Consider the following 19,704-nt stretch of genomic DNA (forward strand, 5'->3'; position numbering starts at 1 on the left):
ATAGCATTACCGCAGTTTTCTCTCAATTTTTATACCTTTATCAAGGCTTATTGCATGCAAGTTTTTGTTTAGGCCCTACAGCGTCCTTCAAAACAGAATGAGCAATTTGAGGGATTATTTATATGTTGCTTGCAATATGTTAGTTTGGTTAACACCCAGGTGAATCTAAACTTCTCACACTCTGAACTAAACCTTTTCTCCACAGGAGGAAATAGCCCTGTCCAGGAGTTCACAGTGCCCGGGAGCAAGTCTACAGCTACCATCAGTGGCCTTAAACCTGGAGCAGACTATACCATCACTGTGTACGCTGTCACTGGCCGAGGGGACAGCCCAGCCAGCAGCAAGCCAATTTCCATTGATTACCACACAGGTACAGACTCCATCTCTGGGGGTAACACTAGTTTTTTTACCAGATAGATTTTTATAGTGTTCTCTCTAAGTAATTTTTTCATTGTCAAATTGATTTTCTTTTTAATAAGAGAACAACCTGCAGCTGTTGCTTGTGGGTAACAAAATTTCAAGCCAGATATACAAGAAAGCACCTAAAAGGCAGGGATTTTTGACTGTTTTGTTAATTGATATATTCCTATAACAGAGATAGGTTTATGGAGTAGTCAGTAAATATTTGTTGAAAAATGAATGATGAGTTGATAAAGTAGAAGACAAACACCTTCTTGGAGTGTAGTTCTTCATGATGGAAACAGTCATCTTGAAAACAGTTGTAAAGGTGAATGGATGCATTTTCCTATCTTACACGCAAAAAAGCTATCTCAGTGATATTAATAGGACTAAGTGGTCATGTGATTATGTGCCAGAAATTGAGAAAAAGTGAATGTCCTGGTTTATCCCTAAAGACTTGGGTTTCACTAGTTTCTCCTTGTTTTTATTTGCAGAAATTGACAAACCATCCCAGATGCAAGTGACTGATGTTCAGGATAATAGCATTAGTGTAAGGTGGCTGCCTTCTAGTTCCCCTGTTACTGGTTACAGAGTGACTACCACTCCCAAAAATGGCGCAGGACCAACAAAAACTAAAACTGCAGGCCCAGGTAAGAATACCAGCAACTCACAACCAGCAGGATAGACATAACAGGCCAAAAGATATTCTTGTTAATATAAATAGTCACCAGGACCGGCACTGTGGTGTAGCAGTTAAGCTACTGCTTGGGATGTCTACATCCCATATCAGAGCACCTGGCTTAGCTTTCTGGTCCACCTTCATTAATGCACTCTCTGGGAGGCAGCAGATGATGGCTCAAGTACCCAGGTCCCTGCCATCCATGTAGGAAACCCAAATAAAGTTACAGATCCTTGGTTTCTCTGCTGTCCAGTTACAGCTGTCCTGGGCATTTGAGTAGTGAACTAACACTCTCTCTCTCTCCCTCCCTCTCTCTCTCTTTCTCTCTCTCTCTCTCTGTCTCTCTCTCCCATCTCTCAAATAAATATAAGTAAACAAAACTTTTAAAATAAATAAATGGCCACCCTGCCATGAGTATTATTTGTTTAGTGTCACATGGCATAGTTTCCCTATTCATGTATTCAAGGCTCAAGACTGTGAACAACTCAGTTCACAATAGATATTTGAGGATAAGTGCATTTCTGTTTTTACACGCATGGTTTTGTCCAGTGGTATAGATATATTAAATTTTTAGATCCTCTTTCAGAGTTTTGTTTTTTGTGCACAAAGATAAAAAAGGGGGATGGTGGCCTAACTGACATTTTCAGATTCTTTTAACTCTGACATTTTTGTTTTCATATAAAATACTTGTTCAATTCACATCTTAAGGTAATCTCTATTAAAATCTAGTTCATTTTTATTGTTTCCAAGAGCAGCATCACATTACATTTTAGAGTTTATCCTCATGTGAGACTTTATTCCAATATGATCATTTGTGGTAGCAATAAACAGGTTTATCCAAGAAGAAATTAATGTCACTTTTCCTCCATATTTTCATGATCATTCTACAAGTGAAAATTTCTGGGCATCTGGGTGACTTTATAGTGGATCACATAGATTCTGTATTTGCTCTTCATTCTCTGTGCAGATCAAACAGAAATGACCATTGAAGGCTTGCAACCCACAGTGGAATACGTGGTCAGTGTCTATGCCCAAAACCGGAACGGAGAGAGCCAGCCTCTGGTTCAGACTGCAGTAACCAGTACGTGACCAACACTTGGTTTCCATTTTTAAAGTCAAATTTTGTTCCTGGGTTTCTGAGTGCCCTGTGTGTGTCATGCAGTTATATCTGGGGACAGCCATCTTGTCAGTTATTTTACAGCTTGAGCTGAACCCTTAGTGAATATGCTTTCTTCTCAGTGCCAAGCAATAAACTTAAAGGGAAAGAAGTTGTGAAACCACTGTAGTTAGTTGCTGTGCTTTGAATTTCTTTTGCTCAAATGGCCTCAGCACAATCTTATTTGCTTATAGCAAATCTACAAAATATTTTGCTAGGACCTTCTTTTCTACAGCTGGATGGTATAGTTGATTGAAGTGTGCCTCGTGAACGTATGATGTCTGAAGCATTTAGAGGACTGGCTAGACCAGTGTTTAAGACAGATGTTTCATAAACAGAGGAAAAGAAGAGTTTAAAAAAGATTATAGCAAACTGAACCTAACATTGAAAATCAACTTTACCACTTCCAAGGTATAGAAAATCCAGGTCTGTGAGACTAACATCACAATGCAAAAAACAAATCTTGGTATAATGTCTGAAAATTAATATAAATAAATCCCACTTGTGGGGGCACTTTTCTGGGTGTTACGTACACCTGTGTTTTAGTAAGTGATTCAACATTAAATATTTCTAAACCAAAGATATCTAAGCAAGTGTCAAGTAACTTTGCATTTAATAGTGGGTTGATTGAAATTTAATTCATCAAAGAAAATTATATCTGCCAAACTGCTTTGCATGTTATAAAAATGCTTATTTCACAACTTGCTTTTCACATAACCTCTTACCATTAATTTGCCTAACAGACATTGATCGCCCTAAAGGACTGGCATTCACTGATGTGGATGTCGATTCCATCAAAATTGCTTGGGAAAGCCCACAGGGGCAAGTTTCCAGGTACAGGGTGACCTACTCGAGCCCTGAGGATGGAATCCATGAGCTATTCCCTGCACCTGATGGTGAAGAGGACACTGCAGAGCTGCAAGGCCTCAGGCCGGGTTCTGAGTACACAGTCAGTGTGGTTGCCTTGCACGATGATATGGAGAGCCAGCCCCTGATTGGAACCCAGTCCACAGGTATATCGTTAATTGCACCACCTGGTGCTCATGGGAGCAGTGACTTAATGTCCTGCTGAATGAATAATACTCTTTCAGGCTATTGATTCCCATGTAAGGGGGTAAAAAACAACAACAAACTCTGTATTAGGAGAAACTCTCTTTAAAGAGGAATGGTAATGAACAATAAAATTTAGATGCTAGTTAAGTAAATAAATCTGATAAAAGGAGATTTTGGAGTATCTTGGCTTATAAACAAGGCCATAAAATAAGACATTTGAAGATGATAGCAAAATTATGGATTATTTCATAAGCTATGACTCCCTGTGATAAATCTCTTTGTGTATAAAGGAAAGAAATTTGGCATCCTAGGGCCTACTCTAAAAAAAAAGAACCCAAATGCATTTCATAGCAGCATGATTCTTAGAAAACATGGGTAAGACCTGTCTTCCCTGGTTAGATAGCATGTGCCAGTGTGTAATTTGCTTTAAGGATTGTGATTCAGATACATAGGAAATAGTCATTAGGGCAAACATTTTCCACAATTCTTTATCCTCTTGTGCTTTATTTCTGAAGCAGAACAGAATGCTAAAGATGTGTCCTAGTGACAACATATACCCTAGAGGTGACAATCTATATTATTGCTCTTTGCTTCTCTTTTCTGCTTCTGTTGTGAGCCAATTTTCTTCTTATGCTGCACCACAAAGAATACTTCAAATTTAGCAGTGGTATCTGCCATGGGATCCAAATAAAGAGACAATAAAAATACAATTCTATCTTTTTTGGATGAAATACTCTGTGAAATAGTTTTTCCCATACCAAGATAATTTATATATAAAAAGGGGCATTGCTCATCACCTCATATGAATGGAAAATCAATCCTAATGGCCAATAAGCCAATTCAGCTTCTCTAGTTTGTAAGGGAAGACAAAAAATAACTTCTAAGACCTAAAGTTTCTTGGAGTTCTGGGGTTTTCCCAAGCATTTCCAGTGATTTTTGAGAATTGGCAAATATAAAACCTATTTTCAACAATTTCCTTACATTGCATCTCTCCTTGTATTTCTCATCCTGAATCTCTACTTGCCCCAAAACTCACCTAACCAAAAAAGAACAATCCATTCTACTTGTTGGAATTCACTTTTTACCCCTTTTCCCATTTCCTGTAAGATAACCTCTAACCAATGACCATCCTGACAGCCATTCCTGCACCAACCAACCTGAAGTTCACTCAGGTTACACCCACAAGTCTGAGTGCCCAGTGGACACCACCCAATGTCCAGCTGACTGGATATCGAGTGCGGGTGACCCCCAAGGAGAAGACCGGACCAATGAAAGAAATCAACCTTGCTCCTGACAGCTCGTCTGTTGTTGTGTCAGGACTCATGGTAAGAAGTGACCTTCTTTCATTGATATAATAAAGTAGATCGTCTCTTACATAGTTGATAGGGTGGGAAATATGATGTCATAATCTCTTTGTGTGTTTTTCTTCTGCCATCAAATAATTTTATTGTAACTTTTTTTCGAGAAGTCCTTTATGTGGACCTAAACTCTTTTAGATGACTTGCAGGACAGAATATTATAAATAGCATTGCATTTTGTGCAGCTCTTTTATACGTATTCTGCATATTTTCAAAGATAGTCTGGGGTGGGGTGGAATTTATATATCCATTGGTTGAATATGTTAGACCACCTTAGTGATGCATTTTCTGAGTTCTATTACATTTGCAAGGAATATTATCCAGTTTGCACTAACCTGACTTGACCCTACCCTCAAAAACAAGTTTAAATACTTCTAGATACATTGCAGGCAGAAAACTAGCTGGGAATCTAGAGGGCTGATGTACATTTAGTATAAAGCTAAACTTACAGAATGAAAGATTCTGAGATAGAACAGAACAAATTCATTGCTGATGTATGATCAGAAAAATTCATGATTTGCACTTTCCAGATCATAAATGAGAAAAATAGGCTAATACCTGTCTTCATCCTTTTTAAAAATATTTTTAAAGGAATTTATTAATATATTAGATTCTCAGGTCACAGCAAATGTATGATAATTACTACAACATGGTTCTCAACAATTCTTACGTTAATGTGATTTTTTTAGACTATTTTCAGTACTCGACATATCTGTAGTTTACTTCTCCCCCCTCCAAGAAACCTTTTAATTAAGGAATTCAAATTTAGGAATGTAGTGATTCTTCCCACCAAAACCCCCCTCTCACATACCCATCCCTCCTCCCTCTCCCATTCCTAGTCCCATTCTCCACTAGGATTCATTTTCAATTAACTTTATACATAGAAGACCAACTAAGTAAAAATTTCAACAATTTGTACACACACACACAAAAAAAAACTATTTGATAACAAGTTTAACAGTTAATTCATAATACAACTCATTGAGGACAGAGTTCCTGCATGGGAAGTAAATGCACAGTGACTCCTGTTGTTAATCTAACAATTAACACTCTTATGTATGACGTCAGTGATCACCCGAGGCTCTTGACATGAGCAACCTAGGCCATGGAACTCTTTTGAATCCACAAACTTCATCAGTAGTAGGTATCCCAAGCAGCAGCTTAATCCACTGCATGTGCCCACACCCCCGGACAAGAGCATCTTTAATTCATTTAACTTAAATACGCTGCTGATCATCTATAGTGTAGGAATGAAATTAATCTAGGAATTCATAGTGTTGTAGGTTTTGCTAGTTTGTTTTCTCTTTTGTAATCACTTCATTTACTACCACTGTAGGGATACCCCTTGGGCTTCATGTTATGACGCTGTTAAAGATTCCTGTGCCCTTATTTCCAGGTGGCCACCAAATATGAAGTGAGTGTCTACGCTCTTAAGGACACTCTGACAAGCAGACCAGTTCAGGGAGTCATTACCACTCTAGAGAGTAAGTAATCAAACATTTTAGTTCAAAAACTTTCTGTATCAACAGAAATTAGAAGAACGGTACATGATGTCTCAGATCACTTTGTTGACAGTGGAATGAATGTCAATTTGGAAACTGATTTGATCACCTTTTTGACATACTGCTGTTTGTGACCTTTGAAGACTTTGGAAAAAGTGGTCAACTTACACATAAAATGGAATCACTTCATAACATCATAATGTTTGTGTTTTGTATTAAAATTATTACCTGGTTTATGCTCTACTTTTAGAATTTGTTTGTATAAAGTCTGGGAAGCACACACTGGCTTCTGCTATATCCTTTCTTTCTGTTTTTAATGTTTCTACAGTTTGTTAATCCCCGTGAAAAATTCATGCAATCACCGTAGATAAAATCACTGCAAAATGTTTACTCCTTTGGCTGTTACCCAATCTCCAGCTCACTTTTTGCTAGCACCAATGTTGGCCTTGGCAGTCCCCCTGGCTTTCTTCATCCTATTCTTGGGCTCCTTTCACTGTTTTCTTGAGGTCTCTTTTTCTTTTCCCATAGGCCAATTCTTGCAAGTCTAGGTTTGGGTTCATTTTTCTTAGCATAATCCAAGGAGTCATAAATCAAATGGCAAAGCCCATGGTCTTGCCATCACCAAAATGAGTTCTGAATCCAAATACAAAGATGAATTCAGGAGTGGTCTTATACATTTTGGCTAGTTTTTCTTGAATTTCTGACCTTGGCAAAGTTGCTTTCCCAGGGTGGAGAACATCAATGAGCATTTGTTTCCTCTGAAGTAGTCAGTCATGAACTTCCTGGTCTGGATGGTTTCTATGTCATTTATGACAGCCTTCTCTCTCTGCTGTATCTTTTTTTTTAAAAGATCTATTTATTTATTTGAAAGGCAATGTTGCAGAGAGGCAGAGGCAGAAAGACAGACAGAGAGGTCTTCCATCCACTGGTTCACTCTCCAAGTGGCAGCAATGGCCAGAGCTGAGCCAATCCAAAACCAGGAGCCAGGAGCTTCTTCCGGGTCTCCCACTTGAGTACAGAAGCCCAAGCACTTGGGCCATCTTCTACTGTTTTCCCAGACCATATCAGAGAGCTGGATTGGAAGTGGAGCAACCAGGACTCAAACTGGCGCCCATATGGGATTGTGGCATTGCAGACAACAGCTTTACCCCCTATGTCATAGCACTGGCTCCTTTCTGCTGTATCTTAATAGGGTAGTCAATATTGGATTAAACTGGGCCCGGATTCAAGTTTTCTGTATGCTCTTTTAGAAGTCACATAAAATCCCAAACACTCATCATCTGTCCTTTCTGTTAAGAGAAAAGATATGACACCTTAAAAATGACAAAACACTTACTAGATGTCTTGTTCTTATAACTCCTACCACACCATGGCTGGTGTTGTAGCTAGCAGCTAAAGCTGCCGCCTGCGAAGCTGACATCCCATATAGGTGACAGTTTGAGTCCTGGCTGCTCCATTTCCAATCCCACTCCCTGTTAGTGTGCCTGGAAAAGCAGTGGAGGATAGCCCAAGTGCTTGAGCCCCTGCACTCATGTGGAAGACCTAGAGGAAGCTGCTGCCTCTTGGCTTTGGCCTCACCCAGCTCCAGCCCTGGCTGTTGCAACCATCTAGGGAGTGAACCAGCTGATGGAAGATTCTCTCTCTCTCTGTCTCTGTCTCTCTCTCTCTCTGTCTCTCTCTCTTTCTTTCTGTCCCTCTCCCTTTGGTTCTATAACTCTTTCAAATAAATAAAATAAATCTTTTTTAAAAATGAAAATAATTCCTACTACACCTGCTTTTACATTACAGTAGAATGATGATTTTAAAACTCATCAAAATATTTGTAGATATTATAAAGCCAGCCCAGGGAACCACTGATAATATATATAAGGCTTTTCAGTTCTACAAAAGGAAAGGCATGAGAAGTGAACATTTTCATATGTCCTACCTACAGTTGGCCTTTCCCTGACTGGCAAAGGAGATCTTCTACACATTATTAGTTATGCATTTTCTAAAATGGGTATATTTGCTGTATAATACAGAAATGTTTTAAAAACCACACACTTATATGTATAAGGATACCTCAGAAAGCTTGTGAGAAAAAATGGAATTAAAAGAAAACATATGTACTTTCCATGAACTTTAAGAAGTAGGCACTAATATTGAGTTGCGATGTTTGCAGATGTCAGCCCTCCGAGAAGGGCACGTGTGACAGATGCTACTGAGACCACCATCACCATCAGTTGGCGAACCAAGACCGAGACCATCACTGGCTTCCGAGTTGATGCCATCCCAGCAAATGGCCAGAATCCAATTCAGAGAATCATCAAGCCAGATGTCAGAAGCTACACCATCACAGGTCAGGAAACCCACTACAGCCATTCCATTTGTTAACTGATAATCTGCAATGAAAACTGGCTCATTGATGATTCTACAACTTAAACAGATTAAATTTATTTTCAATTTTTTATGACAACTCATTTTTAAAAAGTTATTTTCATGCCATGATCAAAAATAGCTTTTCCCCTTTGCCTGATTTAGTCAAATGTTTATGAAACAAATAGCATGTTTTATTCATCAAATTTGATTTGTCCTGTTCATTTTCTTATTTATGAAATGTAACATAATACTTAAAACCAAAAGAAGGCCAACTGTTTGATGCAGAGGTTAAGATGCATACTTCCCACATGGGAGTAACTGGTTTCATGTCCCAGCTCTGCTTCCAATTCCAGTTTCTTGCTAATGCACACCATGGGTGGCAGCAGGTGATAGTGCTAGTAGTTGAGTCCCTGCCACCCTTTTGGGTCACCTGAATTGAATTACTGGCCCTGGTTGTTGTGGCATTTAGGAAGTGAATCAGCAGATGAAAGATCTTTGTCTCTTTCTCTCTCTCTCTCCTTTTCAAGTGATAAATAAATAAACAAGCAAATAAATGCATATATATATATATATATAAAACAAAAGAAACAGCAATGATACACTGTTCTTACCATGAACATAGATTAAAATGAATAATTAAAAAACAAACACCACTATTTAATATAGGTCAAAGTTGTAACTAGAGAACATTCAATATCTTGGTCAATTTGGAGCTTTAAAATTCTGATTGCAGGTACCAACCAATGAACATCTGATTACCTTAATCCTACTCAATAAGTATTGTCCCTCATTTTCCAAGAAGGCTGCTTCTAATATAGCATTTTTTTTGCTTTAAAATTTATTTTAGCCACTTGTCAGTACCAGTGTCCTTGTCTGTGTCAGTGATTTGCTTTTGAGATACATTTTTATTTACTAAGCAAATATCCATGGCATGTTCTACCTTATTGTTCATGCGTAGGTCACTTCTGTGGTCCACATGAATGCGGGGTGGTAAAGGAACCAAGGAAATTGTAAGTTAGCTTGAAAAATCTGATAAAGCAAAGACAGGTAAAAATCTTCACTTGTTAATTTACAGGTTTACAACCAGGCACTGACTACAAGATCCACCTCTACACTTTGAATGACAATGCCCAAAGCTCCCCCGTGATCATCGATGCCTCCACTGGTAAATAAACTTTTTACTGAGAAAAGGCAACTGACATATGGAATGAGTCAGGTGGACTTAAGAAACAAATATGAGGCTAATTTTTGCATGAAAGATCCCAATGACTCATTTTTGTAGTTTACAGATTCTCTGGAGTCTGTTTAGAAGGGTTGAGAGAAAAGTGTGAGAGTAATTTTCTTGGTTAATTCATTGACTTTGAGACTTAACTTTTGTTTTGTTTTAGCCATTGATGCGCCATCCAACCTGCATTTCCTGGCTACCACACCCAACTCCTTGCTGGTATCATGGCAGCCACCGCGTGCCAAGATTACTGGCTACATCATCAAGTTTGAGAAGCCTGGGTCCCCTCCCAGAGAAGTGGTCCCTCGACCCCGCCCTGGTGTCACAGAGGCTACCATCACTGGTATTGCTGATTCTATGCTATGGTTTCCTATGTACTGCAATGACACATGAGGTCACAAAACCCATCTCTGTCTTGATACCATACTGTAAGGATGAGAGAGCCCTGTTATCAGGACATCATAAACTTTCTCTTGTAGGAGCTGTAGGGCTCAATACATCTCAAATGGCATGAGTTGTGAAAATGCAATCTCATTACTATTGTAATGGCAAAACTAGCCTTCTTTTTTTTTTTTTGGCCAGTTACCCATTAGTTTAATTCTGGAAAAAAAAGATATTTTTCAAATCTAATTAATTGTTTTTGATCCTGTCATCATACTTATCTCCCTAAAGATCTGATAATCTTGCAGAACTTGCCTGAGTGACCCTTGCCATTGCCTGCAGTATTCAGTTTCACAGAACAGGTCTGGAAGCAGGGAAATCCTGGCCATACACAGTGGAGAGGATGCCTACAATGGGGAACAACAGTGGTGCATCTTCAATAAGAAAAGCCCAAAGCCTCTGGTATTTTAGTCCCAGAGGTTAAATATTTAAACTCTTTATAGGATATCATCTTGACGTAATATCCCTGTACAAATACCAGAAGAGACACTGCTTTTTTGTAGATTTGTAGTACAGGAAAATAGATTTGGGAGAAGTTGAACTGGATCTACACAAAGACTGTTCATGCTTTCTCCTGCACAGCACTTACCTTTCTTTAGCCTAACTTATCACAGATCTGCCATTGAGGGCTTCCTGGTTACTATACCTAAGTAGATTCATGTATACAATCTGCAGTGATCTCTCCCAAATCACACTTCGCTGTGGATGTACAATGCTGGTAGATTTTCTTGAATTCAAAAAGGCAAATAAGACAACACATTAAATGAATACCCTGGAAAATTTAGCATTGGATTTGATAGCAAGGTCATTAATGTCCAAAAGGGTTTTCAAATGCTGAGTCTTTTGTGTTTATGGGCAAAAACTTGTTGGTTTTTGCCTTTCAAGAGGCCCAAAGCCTGCTGGAGATGAGTTGCTTGTTCTCAGTAGCCTCTGCTGGTAAGATTGGTTTCCACATGAGTAGCTGAGTCCACCAACTTACCCTGAGGGCTCTGGTGTTCCCTCAGGTCTGGAGCCAGGAACTGAGTACACAATCTACATCATTGCCCTGAAGAACAACCAGAAGAGTGATCCCCTGATCGGGAGGAAGAAGACAGGTAATGAGCACCCTCTGGGTTCTAAAAAGCTATCAATTTTGCAGTGTGAAAATGTTCTCTATTTTTTGATGAATTCTCGTGGTATTTTCTAACAGCATAGTTTATAAATTGTACTTTTTGGTCACAGGGATGATATAACATGCTCTGCAGAAGTCAGTTTTATTTTTTCCTATACTATTGTTGGTCAATGTAAAGCCTGGTTATTCACCTTTGAAAAACTCAAATCAGAAATAAGAATGTAAAATGAAGTTGCCATCATTACTAACCTTTTATAGCTTCTGTTCAGTTTTACAATTGTTTAAAAAAAAAAAAAGAGGGAGAGAAACCCCTCCCATCCATTTATATTATATAATTTTTAAAACTTGGAACTAAATGGTGTCTTACTGTTTCAGCCAGTTTCAGTTTAATTTGAAAAAAATGCTGCATTAATTGTGATGGGGAAATTTTAAATGAAACATATATGTGTTTTTAATCTATTTTTGCCATTTCAAACCATGAAAAACTGTTGAGCTATACCTTTGTTATTCTCATACTTCAGACACTGATATGACTATTCTGGATTCCAGTTTGGCTAACCTGCTTTTAAGATTTAAAAAGGAGAGAAAGAAAAGGCTGCACATTTCAGTTCTGTTAAGCTTAATTTGAGCAGAGGAAGCTTCCATGGGGCTCAGTGGTTCAAAGCTTTATGTGTATGATAAATTCATACGAACACTTTTTTCTTTCTAAATTATAAAGAAACCTTTGAGAAAAATCCTAAAGATTTCTTTCTGGAAAAAAGTGTTTTGTGATCTCAGAACTGCTAATTTTCCAGGGGCTTTGATCAGATTGATAAACATTCATTGTTGCCTGAATTGATGATGATAGTGATTGCTGCTATGTACTGAAGCTTAACACGCTTTGCTTTTTTGGCTCTAACCTCTCTTGGCTAGATGAGCTTCCCCAACTGGTAACCCTTCCACACCCCAACCTTCACGGACCAGAGATCTTGGATGTTCCCTCCACAGTTCAAAAGACCCCTTTCATCACCAATCCTGGGTATGACACTGGAAACGGTATCCAGCTTCCTGGCACTTCTGGTCAGCAGCCCAGTGTTGGGCAACAAATGATCTTTGAGGAACATGGTTTTAGGCGGACCACACCACCCACAACGGCCACCCCTGTAAAGCTTAGGCCAAGACCATACCTGCCGAATGTAGATGAGGACATTCAAATTGGTCACGTCCCCAGGGGAGACGTAGACTATCACCTCTACCCTCACGTTCTGGGACTCAATCCAAATGCCTCTACAGGACAAGAAGCTCTCTCTCAGACAACCATCTCTTGGACCCCATTCCAGGAAAGTTCTGAGTACATCATTTCATGTCACCCTGTTGGCACTGATGAACAGCCCTTACAGGTAAATAATTTTTCTCTTTTCTTCTGACTGGGCAGCCCAGACAAGAGTAAGATAGGTAACGAAAATGAATGGTGCTCTGATGTAACGTGGCTCCAAGCCTGGTATTCTTAGAAGGATGGCATGTTTAATCTCTGATGATTTAGTTAGTTAATTTATTTAAGAGTCAGAGTTCCCACCTGTTGGTTCACTCTCCAAATGCCTGCAACAGTCAGGGCTGAGCAAGGCTGAAGCTGGGAGCTAAGAACTCACTCCAGGTTTTCCTCCTTATGTGCCCAAAATCTAAGTACTTAAATGGTCATCTGCTGCCTCCCAGAATGCACATCAACAGGAAGCTTGATACAGGAAAGGAGCCAGGACTCAGACCCAGGCAATCCTATATGGGATGCAGGCATCCCAAGTAACATCTTAACCATGAGGCCAAATTCCTCCCTCCTGATTTAAAAAAAAAAAAATCTCAGTATGGTTTTATTCTGGAGGATGTACTGGAGAGTGTCATTAGCTTTTGCTACACAGAGAGAATGAAATCATTTTTATTATTCTCACACATCTGAGGCTTCTTAGTCAAAGAGTTGATCCTGGAAAAAAAAGAAAAATATTCTACCTTAATTTACATTTGTGTGAAGAAATGTAAAATGCCATTCTTCTATCACACATCCTTGAAGAATCTCATTATCTACAATATGTCTGAAGAAAAAGAACTTAGGGGAAGCTTGCACATCAGCTGTTACAAGCGATTGATTCGCTACCAAAAACTTCTTTTCTTTCATTTGTCTTGCTGGTGCTAGTATCCGTTTTTATTGTATTCTTATTTTTAGAAAGTAGCACCCTTTGTAAAGCTACAACTGTGGAAAATTTATGAGCTTAGAAACATGAGTTTGAGGATTTCTTAAAGTGGTTTCAGGACTCCATGGTGTGTTCAGCTGCCACGTGCCTAGCCTGACTGGATCTCCCATTTAGGGCAGTGTCCATGTTTTATGGGAGGGGCATGTGGCTAGGGTTGCCACTGGGCTTGCACAGAACATGATGGGAGCATCCGGCTGATGAAAAGGCCTTCTCTAGTATGGGGAGGGTTCCTGGCAATTCTGGAGCATATGGGTAGATTTGGGGCAGGAACATTGGGCAGAAATGATGGCCCCTCACCCTTACTCCATTTCCCTACTTGCTGGGACCCCTCCGCTTTCCCTCTTTGTTTCCCTTTGGGTGGTTTCAACTATGAGAGTCAATGATAAGAGATAGGGGAGTATATGGCTGTTCTTCACTCTAATGCTTTGTTGCCTACTTTGGATGTACCAATAATAACAGTTCCGAGTTCCTGGAACTTCTACCAGTGCCACTCTGACGGGCCTCACCCGAGGCGCCACCTACAACATCATAGTGGAGGCACTGAAGGACCAGAGGAGGCACAAAGTGCGGGAGGAGGTTGTTACCGTGGGCAACTCTGGTATGTAAACACATGTGCTATGTAGTTTCCTATAGTGTCTTCATGAAATACATATAAAATTGACAGACTTTCCAACAGAGATGTTAAGGCAGACCTGGAAGTCCTTTCCAGTGAGTATCGAGTTGATATGGAGCACAAGTTTTCGGACAGATTTTCCCCTATGCCTTCTCCTTTTCACCACACTGCTGTCCTCTTCAGTAAGTCTTAGCAAAAATGATTATCTGTAAAGGGAAGTCCCCTCTGGAGCTGGTTTTTGTTCCTGATACACAATGCCAACAAAACCCATTTCTGTCCAGAAAGCTCCTATTCCTTTTTTTTTCTTTCAGATTTTAGAGGTATAAACTTTTTTTTTTTTTTTGACAGAGTTAGACAGTGAGAGAGAGACAGAGAGAAAGGTCTTCCTTCCATTGGTTCACCCCCCAAATGGCCGCTATGGCCAGCACGCTGTGTCGATCCAAAGCCAGGAGCCAGGTGCTTCCTCCTGGTCTCCCAAGCAGGTGCAGGGCCCAAGCACTTGGGCCATCCTCCACTGCCTTCCCGGGCCACAGCAGGTAGCTGGACTGGAAGAGGAGCAACCGGGACAGAACTGGCGCCCGGAGTACCGGTGCTGCAGGCGGAGGATTAGCCTAGTGAGCCGCGGCGCCGGCCAGAGGTGTAAACTCTTAAAGGCTAAATGACCATTGACTATAGCATGTGGAAAGCCCTTTGAAGCCAGTAGTATGCTACCTGTCTTTTCAGTTTGCATCAGTCAGAGGTTCACCGAGGAACTTGAAACAGGGAGTAATAGAACTTTTGAAAATGGAATCTTCCAATTGGAGGACTGACTCCTCCTTGGCAGCAGGGAGTGCTAGTCGCAGGCTGTATTCCTAAGTCTAGTTACTTAATTTCAGTTTCCTGCATCTGATGGTAGACTGTGCTATTTTAAATGAGTATAGTTTTATGAATTAAACACTTAACTATTTGTTTTTGGCTGGAGTTAGAGGGATTATTTTGTGTTTCTTGTACCATGTATCCATAGTAGTGTTTATCTTTTGCCTTTTGTTGCTTTACTAGTAGAATGAAATGTGAAAGAAATTTTCAAGGATGTAAAGGTCTTTGTCTTTTTCCACATCATTTTTTTTTTTTTTTGAGATTCCATGTCCATGACTTTACTGAGGGTGGGTTTTAACTCCTGACTATTTTTAGAGTAACCAAACCCCTCCTCACAGTTTAAACTCTTTCCATTTTTCTTTCCAATGCCTGATTCCTAGCAGGAATATTTTGTATTCTAGTCAGCTTCTCCTCACTTTGAGAAATTTCAGATTTCCTAGTTCTCCAAAACTATTTTCTTTCAGGGTGATGCCTTTTAAAATATTAGACACCCCAAATATCTATTGCTTTTGAGTTTTTGATTATTACACTATAAAATGAAATATACACAGTAGAATTTAAAGTCATGGTAATTTAGCTTATTTAATTAAGAATAACTTGAGGTATGATTTGTTTGCATAGATTAATTTTTCTCTCTCTTTGATTTTTTTAGAAAGCTTTTATTTAATAAACATAAATTTCATAGGTACAACTTTTGGAATATAGCAGTTCTTCCCCTCATAACCACCCTCCCATCCCCAGACCATCCTACCTCCTACTCCCTCTCCCATCCCATTCTTCATTAAGATTCATTTTTAATTATCTTTATATACAGAAAATCAACTCTATACTAAGTAAAGATTTCAACAGTTTGCACCCACACAGACACACAAAGCATAAAGTACTGTTTGAAAACAAGTTTTAGCATTAATTCTCATAGTAAAACTCATTAAGGACAGACGTCCTACATGGGGGGCAAGTGCACAGTGACTCCTGTTGTTGATTTAATAATTGACACTTTTATTTATGACATCAGTGATCACCCGAGACTCTTGCCATGAGCTACCAAGGCTATGGAAGCCTCTTGAGTCCACAAACTCTGACTTTATTTAGACAGGGCCATAAGCAAAGTGGAAGTTCTCTCCTCTCTTCAGAGAAAAGTACATACTTCTTTGATGGCCCCTTCTTTCCACTGGGATCTCACTCACAGAGATCTTTCATGTAGATCATTTTTCACCACAGTGTCTTGGCTTTCCATGCCTGAAATGCTCTCATGGGCTTTTCAGCCAGATCCGAATGCCTTAAGGGCTGATTCTGAGGTCAGAGTGCTATTTAGGGCATTTGTCATTCTATGAGTTTGCTGTGTGACCTACTTCCCATGTTGGATCATTCTCTCTCTTTTAATTTTATCTATTGTTATTATCAGATACTTGGTTGATAAATTATTTTAAAATAAGAGTCTGCAAGACATAAGAAAACACAATCTTAGGTGATACAAAGAGATTCTGTTTATTTCTAAGCCATTATATCCCATTTCTTCTATTTGAAAGTTTTTTTTTTATTTTAATAAAATAAAGCGTTCTTACCATTACGGTAACAATGTGCAAAATCTCTGTATGCAAAAAATTCAATCACAAAAGTGAAAATCACATTATAATGCTACATGAAAATGCTAAGACTTGAATTATAAGCAAAAGATATCTTTTAATAATTATTATTAATTTAGTGAATGCTAAGTGTTGTCAGAGGACCAGTGCTTTGAATTCTTGGCCTTACGTAATCTTCACAAGATCCCTGAAGTAGAGATAATTTTATTATTATCCTCTAAATCACAGATGAGAAAAAAATAGGAAGAGATGAACCAGCTGAAAGTCACTCTATGGCCAGTGGTGAAGGAGTGCCACCGAAGTTCTTACCTAGCTTAAATTGTCTCAATATCTGTTCCATGTTCTAGAATGTAAATTTACCAGAAATGCTCATTTCTTAGAACCAAAGACAAAATTGAAAGATGATTTTTTAAGATAATTATAGCAACTTCCCACTGGTGACAAATAAGGGTTGTTTATTAAAGCAGCTGATGCATTGATAGAACAGATGCATGCCTATTAGGGACTGCTACTGGAACTTCTGGGTTAAGTTGTTGTATGCAGTGGTTCATTGTCATTTTTATGATTCAAAGCCATCAATAAGATGTCTTTTGTTGCTTTTTTTCTCCTTTTCTTCCTAGTCAATGAAGGCCTAAATCAACCTACAGATGACTCATGCTTCGATCCCTACACGGTTACCCATTATGCCGTTGGAGAGGAGTGGGAGCGATTATCTGAATCTGGCTTTAAGCTCTCGTGCCAGTGCTTAGGCTTTGGCAGTGGTCATTTCAAATGTGATTCATCTAGTGAGTAGCTTGCATTGTCCATCTGCTTGTCCATCCGTCACTTCCAGTTCCATGCATTTGCACTAATGTGCCAAAGAAGCATGTTTGGCAGCCAGGTGCTCGTCCAAACATGAAGCAAACAAAAAGATGTTGTTTGACAAAAAGTAACATTTTGCATCATACAAAAATGATGGGAAATTTTACTTGTTGAATATTGCTTCACTTCAAGGGTTATATGCTGTTAAAACTATTATTGAATAAGTTGGTGGTGGTAATGTTATTTTTGAAATTTTCTGTTAGATCTATTCAGTAAAGTCAAACTCATTGGAACCATGTCTAATTGAGAGTATTAGAGACACAGAGAAACCCCAAAACTCATTTAGTCTTTAGTATTGAGATCAGAGGTAAACATTTATATTCACAAATAGTCTCTTTTCACACAGACCAAACATACACATATCCTAGTAGATACACATGCTCACATTACACACACACATGTATGCAAGACACACACTCCAACCCAGGCAGCTTGAACATTGCTAGTAATATACAGAAAGCATATAGGCAATCCATTTATAAAAATTAAGAATGAGCTTAATTTTAAAATATTTGATTTTCAAATGATAGATATTAATTTTTCAAATTTTAGTTAAAATGATTATAGAAATTATTTATTATGCTTTGATATTTAGTATGTGAATTTATAAACTTAATTTATTCTTTATTTTCAGGCAATGTAACTATTATTGACAGCTGTTCTTTTTTATAGATGTTAACCATTATGATATCATATCCCATGGAAATAAAATAGAACAGATTTTTTAAAATGTTTTTAATGTAGACATCCGTGCTTGACTATCAGAAAAAAAGAAGACAGAGAGAAAGTTCAGGAGGTGGAAAGTTCAAAGTTTGGCATCAACTAGGTGTATTTTTAACTTCTAAAACTGAATTACTTTTAAGTTTGTGTATTTTTACCTGTGTACATAACTTAGGTACAATCATGGAAGTTCATTTATGCAATTATTTGGCTCAATTTATATATTCTTTGCTTAGATGTCATAATTTTCTAATACCTTTTGTTACAGTTTAGGGAAAATGGATTTTCTGCCAAAATGCAAGAATTTATGTATTACTATATAAACTGTATGCTTGTTTTAGTATAAACCCTGAAGATTAAACAGTCGTTTTTTATGTACAGTAATTAAGACAAATAACATGTGACTTCTGGGTATTCCTTAGGACCATTCTTTTACCTGTAGGGATAATGGCAATTGATTTTTTGTTTGTTTTCTTTGTTTATGTTTTGTTTTGTTACCAGGCTGATTCTCTAAATCTCCTTGTTTACCTATAAGTAAAAGGGACATCTACAACTGATCTGTTTGATGGCTAATTGAACTATTGTGTATCTAGTGTTTCTTCAGATCCAAAAGTGTATTTTGTTTTTGTTGTTCCTAAAAGACTACACTAATCCTATTTTAGCTTCCCAAAGTTTTGAACCTTAGTAGTGAGAATTCAAATGAAAGCCATTGACCATTCTTTTGATATGATTGCAGTGGAATAAATTGGATCTTAAGCTATCCTAGAAATGCTAAGTGGTGAAAACAAGACTTTAAAATACATCCAGAACAATACAAATGGTTCATTCTTGACATCAGAATCATTAACTTGCCAGTCTTTCCAGAACTGTGACTTTTAAAACCCATTGACCCATCCCAGTATACCTGCTTTTCTGCTAATCAGAGCATGATAGTAACTCTTTACCCTGAATTTCCCTTCTATAGAATGGTGCCATGACAACGGTGTGAACTACAAGATTGGAGAGAAGTGGGATCGTCAGGGAGAAAATGGCCAGATGATGAGCTGCACATGTCTGGGGAATGGAAAAGGAGAATTCAAGTGTGATCCTCGTACGTCATCACAGATCATTTTTAGTGCCTTCATAATCACTCCCACTTTCATTACTTGGCTGTAACTCTCATTCCAAGAAATGATTGGAGACTTTAAGTCTCCTTGAGGAGTGAACAGTGGGTTTGTTAATCTTTTCATTTGAGACAGCAGAGCCAAGCTTCAAAAATGCATTATGATTTACTGTTATCACAGGGCACTTTTCCAGCTTGAGTATTTGACCATTATCTGCAGTGCAATGTTATAAGAAACCTTTACAAGCCTGTAGACTCAACTCTTAAAATATGATTTCCATCTTCCCATTGAACCCTTTCCAGTTGATTAGATCTAGTTTTTGGAAATGCTATGCTAATATCTGGGCAGAGGTTCCACTCTGTGGATGATTCACATAAATATATGGTATTTGGGCTGTGATGGTACAAATTCAAGACAGAAATGGAGCCTAGCCCTAGGTCAAGTCTGCAATATTGTACTCCA

The 19,704-nt window shown here is 38.5% G+C and overlaps 1 protein-coding gene and 1 pseudogene across 23 annotated transcripts in view; one reads left to right on the plus strand and one right to left on the minus strand.

Annotated features, from left to right (window-relative positions):
- Window positions 1–19,704, plus strand: part of FN1 (fibronectin 1) — a 68,839-nt gene that overhangs the window by 45,325 nt on the left and 3,810 nt on the right. For 4 of the 23 annotated variants that reach the window (XM_051848217.2, XM_051848223.2, XM_051848216.2 and 1 more), the window contains 14 exons: window positions 206–370; window positions 894–1,049; window positions 2,046–2,159; window positions 2,978–3,247; window positions 4,425–4,612; window positions 6,042–6,129; window positions 8,309–8,485; window positions 9,581–9,670; window positions 9,894–10,073; window positions 11,176–11,265; window positions 12,195–12,661; window positions 13,964–14,102; window positions 17,179–17,343; window positions 19,104–19,229. In XM_051848217.2, the coding sequence (XP_051704177.2) occupies window positions 206–370; window positions 894–1,049; window positions 2,046–2,159; window positions 2,978–3,247; window positions 4,425–4,612; window positions 6,042–6,129; window positions 8,309–8,485; window positions 9,581–9,670; window positions 9,894–10,073; window positions 11,176–11,265; window positions 12,195–12,661; window positions 13,964–14,102; window positions 17,179–17,343; window positions 19,104–19,229 (2,415 nt within the window). The remainder of the gene's footprint in view (window positions 1–205; window positions 371–893; window positions 1,050–2,045; window positions 2,160–2,977; window positions 3,248–4,424; window positions 4,613–6,041; window positions 6,130–8,308; window positions 8,486–9,580; window positions 9,671–9,893; window positions 10,074–11,175; window positions 11,266–12,194; window positions 12,662–13,963; window positions 14,103–17,178; window positions 17,344–19,103; window positions 19,230–19,704) is intronic. The other 19 variants (XM_070071506.1, XM_051848230.2, XM_051848226.2 and 16 more) reach the window with 5 other exon arrangements.
- On the minus strand, window positions 6,421–7,567 carry LOC103348912 (small ribosomal subunit protein eS24 pseudogene; annotated as a pseudogene).

This window comes from Oryctolagus cuniculus, chromosome 3 (assembly GCF_964237555.1).
Source record: "Oryctolagus cuniculus chromosome 3, mOryCun1.1, whole genome shotgun sequence".
Taxonomy (NCBI): domain Eukaryota; kingdom Metazoa; phylum Chordata; class Mammalia; order Lagomorpha; family Leporidae; genus Oryctolagus; species Oryctolagus cuniculus.